Source organism: Cygnus olor, chromosome 1, assembly GCF_009769625.2.
Source record: "Cygnus olor isolate bCygOlo1 chromosome 1, bCygOlo1.pri.v2, whole genome shotgun sequence".
In the NCBI taxonomy this organism is placed as follows: Eukaryota; Metazoa; Chordata; class Aves; order Anseriformes; family Anatidae; genus Cygnus; species Cygnus olor.
Genome location: NC_049169.1, coordinates 108626052 through 108639443, shown reverse-complemented (window position 1 = coordinate 108639443; position 13392 = coordinate 108626052). Strand labels below are relative to the sequence as shown.

Genomic DNA, 13392 nt, shown 5'->3' with positions numbered 1-13392 from the left:
CGCGGGGAGGGCGCGCGCGCGCGCGCCGAGGCACCGCCGCCACCCCCCTAGGCCCGGCGGGAACTACAACTCCCGGCGGCCCCCGCGCACAGCCCGGCCGGGCCCCGCTCCCAGCAGACCCCGCGCGGCGGCGGTGGAGCGGCCGAGGCAAGGTGACCGCGGCGGGTGCCGGCATCGTGGGGGCGCCGGGGGGGGGGGGCGTTAATTAACGGCTAATTACCGGCTAATTACCCCGTGTACGCACCAAATACCGTATTTACGTGTTTATATCAGCGGCGGGTGTAGGTAACTCTGCGTTTTTTCCCGTTTTTCAGCCCAAACGGCAGCGCCGCCATGGTTCTGCGCCAGCTGCTGCGCGTCCCGGCCCTCCTGCGCGCGGCCGTCCGGGTGCAGCTGCGGAGGAACGTGGGGCTCTCGGCTGTGGCCTTCAACAGGGCGAAGGAGCTCGACCCGGTGCAGAAGCTGTTCCTGGACAAGATCCGGGAGTACAACACGAAGAGCAAGTGAGTGGTGGTGGTGGTGGTGGTGGGGGGGGGGGGGGGGCTTAAGACAGGGGGCAAAAGTGGGGGAAAAGGTGATTTTAACAAATTATGACATAGGTTAACGTTGTAGTTGGGCCTTGCGTACTGCAGGTGTGCTCCTCTGTCAGCAGGCAACACCTTGGTAGGTGCTGAGATCACTGGGAGCAGACTGAATTCATTCAAATGGCATCCACTTTAATTCATACTCAAAACTTGTCTCCCTCTGGTAATGGAATCAGAATACCCCAAGCTGGAAGGGATCCACAAGGATCAGCCAGCCCAACTCCAGCTATGCTTCTCTTGTCTTACCTAGTCTTACCTCTTGCACACTTCCTTATGCAACCAACCACTGATTAACAACCCTTTGACGGCATGAAAGACTGTAATAGGCATAATGCAGGGAAACTGTGAATAGCAGCCTCTTGTCGAGTTTCTCTTTAAACAACCTATGAGACCCCACATAAAGCTGGATAAAAGCATTCCACGTAATATACTTAGCTTTAAAATTGGAAGGCTGGCATAATGATTTGTTTTCTTTGTAGAATGTAATACTCCAGTGCAGTTTTTGCCGACAGGCTTCTTTGGTACAGAATGGTAGTTTCATCAGGATGTATTCCCAGGTTTAAAGCTAAGTTTAGAGCAAGGGTTTAAGTTTAGTTTTTGCATTTTGAAAGAACACCTGAAACCACTGACATATTGGCTGATACTTGGTGATATTTCTTCTCTGTTGGTGGTACATCTTGCTTTAAGAATACATTTGGAAGGTGGTGTTGACTGTGTTGAAAACAAGATTTAAGTCCTTTCCTCTAGTTCAGGAGAAAGTTGCCGTATTAGCGCATTGACCATACTGAAAGAGGTTTTTGGCTTGCTTACAAAAAATAAAAAATAAAATTGAGTGGCTTTAACTCTGCTCTGAGACTCTTCTGAATGACAGTTCTTGCTTTCCTGCAACACTTATTGATGAGCAAGATGTCATGAGCAAGAGAAGGCTTGCAGTTGGAAAGCTAACAGAAAAGGTACACCTTTTTCTCCCCCTTAAAGAACAACTAATGTCTTCCTTCGTAGGGAGTTAAGGCACTCAATAGTTTCTTGCACGCTGTGGAGCATGAGTAATCTGTGGATGTACTATTTTAACTACTTTATACATGGATCCCAAGAAATTCCTTTCTGAATCTGTATGAATTCATGGTGCCCTGTCTCTTGTTCTTTTTGCTTGTTTAATATTTAAATCATGTTCTCTTTGCAAAACTGAAGTTAAGCTTTTCTAAGATCACTAATTCAGAAATAGTAGAGGTACAAATCACAGTGTTGTCAAGAAGTCACACCTGGCACAGGTGAAATGCCAGAGCCCTGCAAGTCTGGATATTCATTGTAGTTTTGTGTCTCGAAAGGCTGCCTCTGTAGCTTGGATTTTCACTATTTGTAGCAGAAAGCCTGCACTTACCCCTGAGAATGTTCTTTATCTGTAAGATCAGTAGGCCCTAAGGTGTGTCTCATCTCGATTTTTGGAAATGCTCTAAATTATTTACTTTAGTTGATTGTCAAAATGGTAATTCATAAATTGCCATGAAAATGTAGAACTTCCACATAAAATTTCAGAACTGAACTGTGTATCAGAATTTCTCCTTTTTTTTTTTTTTTTTTTTAGGCAAGCTGGAGGGCCTGTTGATGTAGGCCCTGAGTTCCAGAAAGACATGAACGAATCGCTTGCTAGACTTCAACGGATGTACGGTGAGGGAGATCTAACCAAGTTCCCAGAATTTAAATTTGAGGGTGAGTTAACAATCTTACTGAACTTCTGATTGCAAATAAAGTAATGCTCACTAACTGGTCTTCACATAGTTAATTCCCTTTTAGTTTTTATCTGGACCATTAATCTCACTGAGATACCCTCAGTGAATATCGTTATTTTTCCAGTTCGGATGTGAACTTACACTGAGGCTTGACCAGACTTGCAGGCAAAGTGAAGTATCTTAATTACCTTTCACAGGCCCTAAAGAAATAGCCCCAAATGGCCCGTTGTTGGCATCTTTATTTCTCCCCAAAGAGGTCAGCAGACTGTAATTTGAAAACCAGTCTGTATCATCCGAACTGTGGTTCATAAACTTTGTAACCTTAGGATGTAAAGGCAAACTTTTTATTTTATGACAGACTCATTTTTGTTGTTTCTCTTACTTTAAGAACACCTCAAAATCCCCATTGCTCTCAAGCAGCCTTACCTACAGTCAGGTTGGGAAGGGGGGTAAGACATCTTTCCCATAATCAGTAAACAGCCGGCAGCTGGGATTCCACAATATTTTGTAGGGGGCAGTGTGTTGGGTTTACATGGCGAGGTTTGGGTAGCAGGGGGCTGCTGGTGTGGCCTCTGTGAAGGGAGACCAGGGGCTGTCCCCACATCAGGCACAGCAAGTTGCAGCAGGCTCACTGCAGGGCAAGGCTCAGCCCATCAGTGGCACTGGTGGCACCTCTGTGGTTTAAGGAAGGGTTAAAAAAAAAAAAAACCTGCATAGCAGCTGTGAAAGGAGTGAGGAAAATATGTGAGATAAAAAATCCCTGCAGACACCAAGGTCAGTGAAGGAGGGGGATGCAGACAAGTCAGAAACAAAGGAGTGAAGTTGAGCCTGGAAGACAGTGGATCTGTAGGAAAGGTGTTTTTATTTTTTTGTTACTCCCTGTCCTATTCCATTTTTCATCGGCAGTAAATTAATCTTGCACAGGTTGAGTCTGTTTTGCATATGAGAGCAACTGATAAATGATCTTCTCTTTATCTTGAGTTCACTTTCCAATGAACTCTTCCATCTTATTTTCTTCTCCTGTTAAGGAGGAAGAGAGTGAGCAGCTTGGGGGGCACCTGGCAGCCAGCCATGGCTAACCCCACCACAATCAGTGACCTGTAATTCTGATCAGACTAACCAGGAATTGTGGTTTAGACCAGGAACTCACCTTAATTTTTTTTGGTGGTATTTCAGTTGGATTGAGGAAGAATTTGGTGTCAAATTCTTACCGGTGCAAATAAAACAGAGCATCTGTCAAGTAGGATCTATGGTGTTTCTTTTTTTCCCCCACAGAAAAAAAGGTGTTTCTTTTTTTCCGTTCCCAGTTTTAGGGATTTGGTTTATTTATATTCAGCTTTATTTCTATGTAATATGTGAAACAATACATATTAAAGTTCAGGATTGTTTTTCTTTTGTAATGAAACAATTTATGTGGCAGTAGGAACAGATCAAATAAATGGGGGGACACCATGTTACCCATTCTTTTATCACTGTTCTCTGTCCTTTAATCAACTTCAACGAGTTCTCAAGACTGTGGCTAGATGCTTTGTTTTTTCCTTTAGTGAAGATCCCTATAAACTGAGTCTTACCTTTCAGACTCCTTGTAGCAAAGAGAACAGGCATTAATAGCCGCTGTGTCAAAACTCTTACTACTTTGAGTTTGTGCCTTTGGCATCAAGAATTTGTTCCTCGTATTTTTTGTATAATGTGGAAATTATCTTTTGCTGAGTGGAGTTGACATTGTGCACTCCATTCACTTAATTAGCTATGAGACAAGAACCAAGAGGACAGAAGAGCTTGGTTGCTTCTTCTTGTATCAGAGCTAAGTTGGAAGTAGTAGTCATGTTGTCTAGTAACATTCTGGTTGATTTCTTAAGTTCCCCATCTGCCTTTTTCCCCCACCTCACCTGTTGCTAAAAGGTGTTGCAGTAGAGTGTTACGAGGGGGCACGTCTGTCTTAAACCACGCTATATGCAACTGTAAGGTGGTAAGCCCTGCCTCAAGTGTAGTTTGTTCTTTAATGCTACTGTGGTGGTTTAACAGCTGATGGGCAGCTAAGCACCAATGCACAGCTCTTTAACTGCCCTCTCCTCAGAAGGACAGAAGAGAAAGAGAGCTTGTGGGTTGAGATGAGGACAGGGAGATCCCTCTCCATGTAAGTGGAGGTGTCGACTACAATGTACAAGTCTTGGCCTGCCAGCTGAAAGTTTAGTTGTCTTTAAATAGCAGATGAATGGTGGTATTTTAGGCTGGAATAAAAAGAAACTAACGTGGCTTCTCCCTTTCTCTGCCCTGCTTCTTCCTCCTTTAGAGCCCAACTTTGAGGAGACTCCGAAGTGATCTCTGCCGGTTGAACTCCAGACAGCAGTGTACATCCAAGGAGTTGCTGAACATGGCATCAGTTGTAATTTAATAAATGTGATGTTTAAGTTTCATTTAAGAAGTGTGAAGTTCTTACGTGTATGGGGATCCTAGTTAGCTTTGCTTATCAACTCCTACAGTTACGGAGGCAGCAAGTAGCGCTTCTCACTGTTAACTGCTGAACTCTTTTGGCAAATACTGGTTTAGTGCTGATAAGATTATAATCCCAATGGTGATGCACCTGGAATAAACTATTTTTTTTCTCCTGAGTTTGTGATATGTCAAGCTTCTGCAAGGAAAAAAAATAATCACAAGAGAACCCTAAATCTGTAGCGAAGTCCAAGGGAGGTGAAGGACCTGCAGAGCCAAAACGATAGGTACAAATGTGCTCATTTTACACTGCATCAATGAACATGAGTGATGAAGGGTTACCCTTATAGAAGTGACTGAAACCTGTAAATGAGGTTGTTGTGTTTAAGCTTCAGTCACAAAACTACTGACACACACACATTTCAGGTTCTTAAGAACTATTTATTTGTAACACTTCAGTAATTAGGGTCCAGATACTACAGCTTCAGTTGTGCTGGTATGCTTCTTTTCATAATGCAAGTTACATATGCAGTCCACAGAAAGAGACGCTTCCTCGAAGAAGAGATGCTGTAGGCATTTTATATTAGACAATAAAACAATGTTTGGGCCTCCATTACAAAGCAGCTTTGTTCTCCTAGGATAATGAGTTAAGGTTTGAGCAACTACTTACACGCTTCTAGATGGCTCTGGCAAACCCGGTACATTGTCAAAGTACTTGTAAGAACAGAATCAGAACTGGGGGACAGTTTGAGACCTTGACAGGGCTGGAGATGTGAGTAGTAAAAGTACTGGTAACAAGGTCATCTGTCAAAATTATTTGGATAGACTATGCCAAGCTCCAAGTGTGAATCCTTTGTTGCTGCATGTGTACATCAACAGAATAAGAAGTCATCCCACAAATTGACTTACATGTTCAACTTAGCTGTATCTTTAAGTTAAGGGTTTGGTTTTTGTTTGTTTTTATTTTTTATTAAAAAAAACAATTAGGTTGACTAGATCTAAACAATAGCAATTCCTACTTTCCGTGTGTTGTACATGGAAGCAATATTTACGGAGTAGAGGTCAAAAATCCCTTTGATATTTTTGTATAACAAGTAGTCATTTGATGTCCCTCACAGAGGCTGAATCTTCTAGATAACAAAGGACTTGGTATGCTTGAAATCCTAAATGAAGGAAGGTAATAGATAAGTAATGGTTCAAATATTTTAACCACATTAACATTTAATGTGCATTTCAGAAGAAACTCAGGCATGCAGGCTGACAAGAAGCACACCTGAAACACTGTCAGTATATGCTCTTTCTATACAGGAAAGCCTATAGAATGTACTGTTACACAGAACAGAAGTAATACCCTATTAAAAGGTAAAAGTATCTTCATTCTTCAGCATGCTCTGTTTTGATTAAAGGATTGAGGTAGCTTTCAGAGAGCTTTTAAGCCTACTAGTGTAGCCTTAAACTGTAGATAGTGAAATTTTCTAGTTGAAGCTTTAGTTGGAGCTTCATTCTTTTTGCACCAGTTTGGAAAGCTGGAACAATGTATATGCAATTAAATCATTTGAGCTCTTTCATTGAGCAAACAGGAAAAAAAAAAAAACAACACAATTTTAGCTTCCATATTTAATCAAGCCTTTTTAACTAATATTAGCCTTAAGAGGAACTAAGGCCCCAAATTTCTGTCACTGCTGCCTTGGTGCTTGTTTGACTTTCAGTTTCTTTGGTTAACTAATATGCACAAGCACATCAGAGTGGAACTCTTCCTCACAACAAATGGCATGGTTAATGGACAATAACTATTGTTACTTCCCTTTCCCCAGGTGTTAGTGGCATGCAGGGTTTTGAGTGCATGCAAAAACATCACAGATCTAAGGAATTTTGATGGAACCTGAAAATGTAAACACACTACTAAATGCAAAATACTTGCCTTTTCACTCATAGCTTGAGAGTTGGACTTCTTTCTGTTAATAGAACAGGAAAGGAAATTAGGTTAAACAGTGACTTTTTTGGTGTTTGTTTTAGCCCTTCGACAACTTTATTTATGAATGCATTTGTCCTGATTTCCAGTAATGCTTAGTTTTTTTTCTCTTAGGAAAAAAAATAAATTACAAAATCTCTAACAAATCCACTGAATGCTTTTAGACAGCTGTCATTATCTCATGAACCACTGCCAAATTACCTTCCCTAGGCTGACCCTTCAAGGCTTCTAGTTATGCTTTCTCTAATTCATGACCAGTATAAGTATCACAGTATTTTAAAATAGTATTTTTCCTTACTGTATTGCTTTTTACCTGCCGTTACCTAAAAGCAGTAAGATAAACTTTAAAATCAATAAATAAAAAATGTGGAGGCCACCCAACCTCCAAGAGAACATGATTTTAGTCTCATGTGGGAGCACTAAAATAGATTGAGGAATTCTGACCTGCTAATAAGAATTACCTAGTGGCAATTTAAGTGCACTAAATAAATTCATATCAAAGGAGTAGACCTTACAATATCTCTTCCAGTCATATTTTTACAAAACTGAAGTAATCTGTAGTTATGGTTCAATTTGGCCCTGAGCACCTTTTATCAGGTTTTGATGAGAAAAAACCTATGCCTCTAGCTGAGTTAAGGGTGTACACCATAACTACAAAAAAATACTTGTCTCTGCACATTTATCACAATAATAATAATTCATTTTCTGACCAGCACATTGGTTCTAATGAGGAAACGAGTTGGTGTGCCAGATCAGGTTTATTTCAGTGTTCAAAAAAGCCACATGGTTCTGAGAATCAGAACAGAAAGACCTTAAGCATCACAGTTACTAAGTCATCAGAAATGTAAATGAAATTTACGGTGACTTGCATATAATTTGTATAAAAAAATTAAGATACTTACTGGGAAGAACTTTCCTCTGCGGGGGGGAAAAAAGAAAAATTAGCACAACAGTAGTTTCCTTAAACTTGTTTGAAATATTAACTCATAGCTTCAGTTGCTAAATGAAATTTCTCATTTTGATGTACTGAGTTTGAACAGAAAAAGATTAGGTTGCTTTCAAAGGTAAACATTCTAAGTGAGCGTGGATTCTAACATCAGCTCTGTTACCCTGTTATTTTCAGGCAGTGGCCTTTCTCACTCTGGCATTTGGGATCCCTTTTTGCTGTGCTGAACTCTACAGGCACTAACACAAATGCTATGGAGACGTTGCTTGATGTCAAGCTTTTGCGAGTAATCCTCAAAAGCAAGTTTTCACCATGTGCACTTTCACCGCAAACCAGAAGAGGGAGCCAGTAAATTACTTCATCAGAACTCAACTGCTCAAAAAACTGCTTTTGAACTCCAAGTAAGCTTGTACAGCTTGTTTTCATGGTGCCTTTCTTTTCCATGCCCTCTCGAAACTAGAGCAAAGAGGCTCTGGAAACCAGGGTTCTGTTCGTTGCTTTTCCTAGACTGCTGTCTGGTGGCCTTGTGCAACTGTACAAACATCTTCATTCTTACAGTATCTTTTATGGTAGAAGTAGGCAGAACAAAACTGCACAGTAAAGTTGCTGTTGTGCTAAAGAGTACTTTAGCTTAGGACCATGGAGCTACAGTCTTCATGAAAAGGAGGATGTTAAAATCAGCAGAATTACAGCCCTATATTTTGAAACAAAGAGTGATTTTACTGTACTTACTTGTAAAATAACCCTTTTTTTGTGCATAAAATACTCCAAGGCCACATAATGCCATTACCAGTGCCACGAATACTACAGCAGCGATGATACCACTTACATTAAGGTCATCTGTAATTATAAAACAGAAATCCAATGCTATAAATTTTAAAAAGTTCCATTAGCTGTTGTTTTTTGTTTGTTTGTTTGTTTTCCTAATTAATGCAGGTTCCTTTTATATTTATGGGTGGATTTGGCCCAAGGTTTATAAATTAGTTACCAACATGCAGATGTGGATAAACTGTCTAAAAGCATTGCTGTATCACAGCCACAGTAAGAGGAGCGCTTCATACACTTCAAATCCTTACTCTGACACAAAAGTAAGGGAACAATAACAGAGGTCAAAGGATACCAATTTCTTTTTATATCTACCCACAGTAAGTATTCAAGTCGTATGTCTCAAAGACTTCAAGATATTTTGCCTTAGTCTATTTAAACAAGTGTTTTCATACACAGTTTGCCTAAAATAACTGAAACAGCTGGTGAGTGTTGCGTCAGTCCTGAAGAACTCTTCAGGTGAATTATTTAAAATTTAATGTTTTTTAAAATTATTTTTAAACAGCAAGGCTTTTAAATTAAACACACTGAAGGCCAAAAAAAAAAAATTAGCACATATACCTGAAGTCAAATTTTACACTGGGCTACTGAAAAGTGCAGCCATTTCTATTTTGAAGATGACAGCCTATGCCCATTTCCCAATATAATCCCTAAATGCTTCAGACAATCATCCATTTTAGCAAAAAGAAAAACACCAACAAGCAGAAAAAAATTGTTTGTTGTTATTTGATCTGTTTTTGTTATATGATGAATTACTTATTTGGATCCTGACTTTAAGCATATGTTAATACATAGTTGGGAATTTTTCCACCAAACCTATCAATTTTTGTGCGCTGGTTGACAGCAGTTCAGGACTTGGGTGAATATTTCCACAATAGAGGAATTCTCTCTTGGTAGCTTGTAGAATACTTGCTTATTATCAACCAGGAATTCATTAAAAGCTTTAATACAGTGATTTTCAACTAAGTTATAAGAAAGCACCAGACAACTTCTTTATGGAGTACTAGCAGGAAATAGTAAAGCTTTTGTGCGGTATTTGTTAGGACCTTTTAGAAACTTTAAACATCTCATTATCATTTTTTTTTTCATAGAAAATTTGTAACAGCTAATTTTATATTTTGCAAAAACATTCACACATTTTGGATTATTATAGATTCTGGCCTTCCAACCTTTGCAAAGTAACTGTATTAGTTAACCAATATTACAATTCACCTACACTGCTCAAGTAGAAAAGAAAAAGGCAGCAGGACTGTTTTTTTTTGGTTTTTTTTTTTAAGTCAGTGTACATTCCATGTTCCTCTGGCAGGTATGAATGAGTTTTTTTTCAGCTAAAGCTCTGATCTGTTACACGACAATCTCACATAAATGCATCTCAAAAGGGAGGCTATTCATTTAAAACAAACAAACACCATGTAACAACAAAAGCCCCACAACACACACACAAAAAACCATCCCAGAAACAAACAAACAAAAAGACAGTGAGCGGACTGGTACATTAATTATACTGTACAACATCCACAAAACCATTCTGAAGCATTAAGGACCTCGTATGAATACTGCTGCTCTGTGACATGCAGTGTTTCGCAACCTTAATGCTGGATACTGCAGTAATTGTAAAGTACTCAACTAGGTGCTTTTTTTTGTGAAACTCAGTGAGACATATTGCTGCTAAAAAGGAATGCTTTAGGTAGCCACCATAACTATGTATAAGGTGCTCTAATATATGAATATTATTCCTCCCCTAAAATGCCATTATCAAACAGTAGTCTGTAATTCAGTCTTGTCTTAGTTTCTCAGCTGCATCATGCAATGAAATCATTCCAACTGCAAGACTGCTTTCTGCCCCTCTTTGCTCTGACACATACCGACTTGCATTCGCCTCACTGAGCATTTCTGAGGTAATCCAATCCCATTGGAGGCTTCGCAGAAATACTCTCCAGTGTCATTCTTTGTAACGGTGTTAAATAGCTGTTAAGACAGAGTCCAAAACCATTATGAGAATGGGGAAAAACACAAAAAACTGAATTTCCTACAGCACAGAAAATTTGACATATCAACAGTTAATATTTTTCCAAAAATACGAAAGAGAGAATTTCAGTCTCACGTTCCTTTTGATTCTGCTCTCTAGTCACATCCCCTAATACTTAATTTCAGATACTGGTCCAAGTGGGCATTTTAAATCGATATTTTAACTAGATAGAGCATATCTAAAAGGAGATTCTTTTTCAGTGATTAACACTTTCCAGTAAAGTGTATTTTCTTAGACATGCTCCCATTTCAGAATCCCTGAAATCAAAACATTGTGTTCGTTTTACAAAATAAATAAATACCTAATAAATACTTAACATGGTAAGTATTAATAAATATTAATAAATACTTAACATAGTACAAAATATATTTTCCAAGTTTTTTTCCCCCAGAAATGCCAGTTTCTCTGTGATTCCAACGGAGAAATGCTGAACTGCTTTACTTATGAAATACTATTGATGTAAAAATTCAAGTGAGAAAGCAAAAAATGGATGCTGACCTCATGTCAGTTCCTGTGCTTCTCTGTATTTATTTTTGTAATTAGGCCTGTTACATCTTCTCCCTTTAATATATCCCATACATTAAAACTAAGATTTTTCAGAAGCGATTAGTAATTTTGAGTAGCCCACTGAATTTCCACAGTGTACTGAAAGATCCACAGCACCTCTGAATGGTTAGGCACACCGCAGTTTCTGAATTTGATCATGCACAAGAGCAGGATGTCCATAGAATGACCCTTCCAAAAAAAAACATCAGCTTACATTGCACAGTAAGTGGTATGTAATTTTTATTTTTAGAAGGATCAGCTATAATGCCGCGCAGGGGTAGAATGGAATGAGAAAAAGATGGCTAGTTCTCGGGGGGAACATAACAGAAAACACAGTTTACTTAAAGCCACTACTCATTCCCCTTGACAACAGAAGTACAAGAAGACTGGAACCTTTAAATGCCACTGGATTACTGAGATTCTGGACTGCCCTTGGTGCTGCTGCACTTCCCACTGAAGTGAATGAAGTTGCTATTTTAGATTTTAAGGTGCTATCAAATACAATTCTGTTGACATACTAAGAGATCATTCTCACCTCACATGGGCTGACTAACTGACAAGGTGAAATTTGTCATTTATTTGCTAGGTTCTGCTCATTTATCATTACTACAACCTTATAATTCACCCAGCTTGCCTATTACACTCAATCTCTATGGCTTGTCATTGATCTGAGGCAGAAACTGTACCTTATACACGTTAGCACATTCCAGCATGACATTGATCTCTGACAGAGACCTTGTGCCTTGGATTAAGCCAAGGAGCATCACTGTACAAAACAGTAAATTTGGTCTTCATAGCTGGTTATTACAGAGTTGTTATGACACTTACCAGAGTGCCGGACTTTTTATTCATGGTGTAAGTTATGTTTGCTGCTCTAGCACTGCCTGTTCCTGTCTTACCCAGTAAGGCAACCCCGTTCTTGTACCACTGGTACTCAGACGGAGGGGACCCCTCAGTTTCCTTACAGCTCAGTTCCACCACTGTTCCCGTCATTGCAGAGCTGGGTACCTCACATACTGGAGTAGTTGGAGCAACTGGAAAATTAAATTGCACTTGTTACACAGTCTTATCACTACTGCCTATCTCACAACAGTTTGAGAGTCACAGAGGAGGTGAACTTGTGCACATGCTTAACAACTACCACAGCAATGAACAGAGAGGCTCTGGAGACAGGATGGAAGGCAGAGTCCTGCTACTTGAAGAGCACTGTAAAATTCGTGAGTTGCCAAAAGCAGTGGAAGGCAGAGGTTTGCTCCCAGCCTCCCCCACCACATGCTGTGTCATCCTGTCTCCGATCTATGCATATTCATCCAAACCCTCAGGAGCTTGTTCCACTCCTCTGCGGAGGCCTCTGTGGGACCTCTTGCTCCCAGACAGAGGGGGGATGTCTCAGTGAATCTGGAGTCCAGCAATTTTTTTTTTCCTCACTAATATTTAAAAACAGAAGTGGAGAAAAGTAAAAAGATTTTTGTATTAAAAAAAGTCTACTGTGTTTTGAAAAGCACTTGTCAGAAAGAATTAACAAGACTGGCCATCATCACAGCCACAGTGTGAATCTTAAATAGAAGATGAAAAGCAATTGTCCACCAATTTCATTTTAAATTAAAAAAAAAAAAAAAGCATACTCTTCCCCCTGCTCCCTATCAAGTACCTGTTTAGCATTTTTCTTTCATAGTTCTCTGAGCAGTGAAAATCAGTGTGGAAAGTGTTCAAATGCTTTCCTTAGGTTTTGCTGGAGTATTCAGAGAAATTTCTGTCAGGTTCTGCATCACAGATGCAGGACAGCTCTGTCATTAATATGAAGGTCTTTTTTTCCAATTTTTATTACGTCAACAGAAAAGGAACTTGATTTTATTTTGGTACCTTGACTATCCAGAAGAAAACTAATGGTGACGAGGAATGCATGTTACATTAAAGGAATGAGTAGCACTTTAACAAGTATTCATAATTTCTTCTTGGTTGACTTTAAAATAAAAAGCAAAAATTCTAAAAACAAAACAAGACACACCTAACTCCCATAAACTTTCAAAAAGTTTTGTGCACAAGACGCACTAACACCCACCACTCTCTTCAGGCTCCAAGATCTCAACTTTAAGTTAAGAAGCTACATTTTAAAAAGGCAATCTGTTGAGAGAGTGGAAGAAGGAAGGAAAAAGCGTGGTTACCTCATTATTGGAGTAAAGCAAAAGTTCGTGAATTTATTATATTTTATGAAGAAATTTGAGACAGTTTTTAAATATCAATTATTTTTCTAATAAGAAATACAGAAACTTCCAAAACAAATACTTTCTTTCCTCCCTATGAGGAAAAAAAAAGAGAACTACCCA

At 39.4% G+C, this 13392-nt stretch overlaps 2 protein-coding genes across 6 annotated transcripts in view; one reads left to right on the top strand and one right to left on the bottom strand.

Annotated features, from left to right (window-relative positions):
- Window positions 1-21: 21 nt before the first annotated feature.
- Window positions 22-4729, top strand: ATP5PF (ATP synthase peripheral stalk subunit F6). 2 transcript variants are annotated; one of them, XM_040576301.1, is made up of 4 exons: window positions 22-152; window positions 315-503; window positions 2170-2294; window positions 4608-4729. In XM_040576301.1, the coding sequence occupies exons 2-4, from the start codon at window positions 334-336 to the stop codon at window positions 4634-4636; spliced, it is 324 nt and encodes a 107-aa protein (XP_040432235.1). In that variant the 5' UTR covers window positions 22-152; window positions 315-333; the 3' UTR covers window positions 4637-4729. The 2 variants fall into 2 exon arrangements, with proteins under 2 accessions (XP_040432235.1, XP_040432246.1); XM_040576312.1 differs by having other exon boundaries at window positions 52-147.
- Window positions 4730-5172: 443 nt separating this feature from the next.
- JAM2 (junctional adhesion molecule 2) overlaps window positions 5173-13392 on the bottom strand; it is a 35772-nt gene continuing 27552 nt past the window's right edge. For 3 of the 4 annotated variants that reach the window (XM_040576223.1, XM_040576247.1, XM_040576240.1), the window contains 6 exons: window positions 11894-12099; window positions 10356-10458; window positions 8398-8505; window positions 7622-7637; window positions 6669-6702; window positions 5173-5910 (listed from right to left, as the gene is read on the bottom strand). In XM_040576223.1, the coding sequence (XP_040432157.1) occupies window positions 5878-5910; window positions 6669-6702; window positions 7622-7637; window positions 8398-8505; window positions 10356-10458; window positions 11894-12099 (500 nt within the window). In that variant the 3' untranslated portion in view covers window positions 5173-5877. The remainder of the gene's footprint in view (window positions 5911-6668; window positions 6703-7621; window positions 7638-8397; window positions 8506-10355; window positions 10459-11893; window positions 12100-13392) is intronic. The other variant, XM_040576229.1, reaches the window with a different exon arrangement.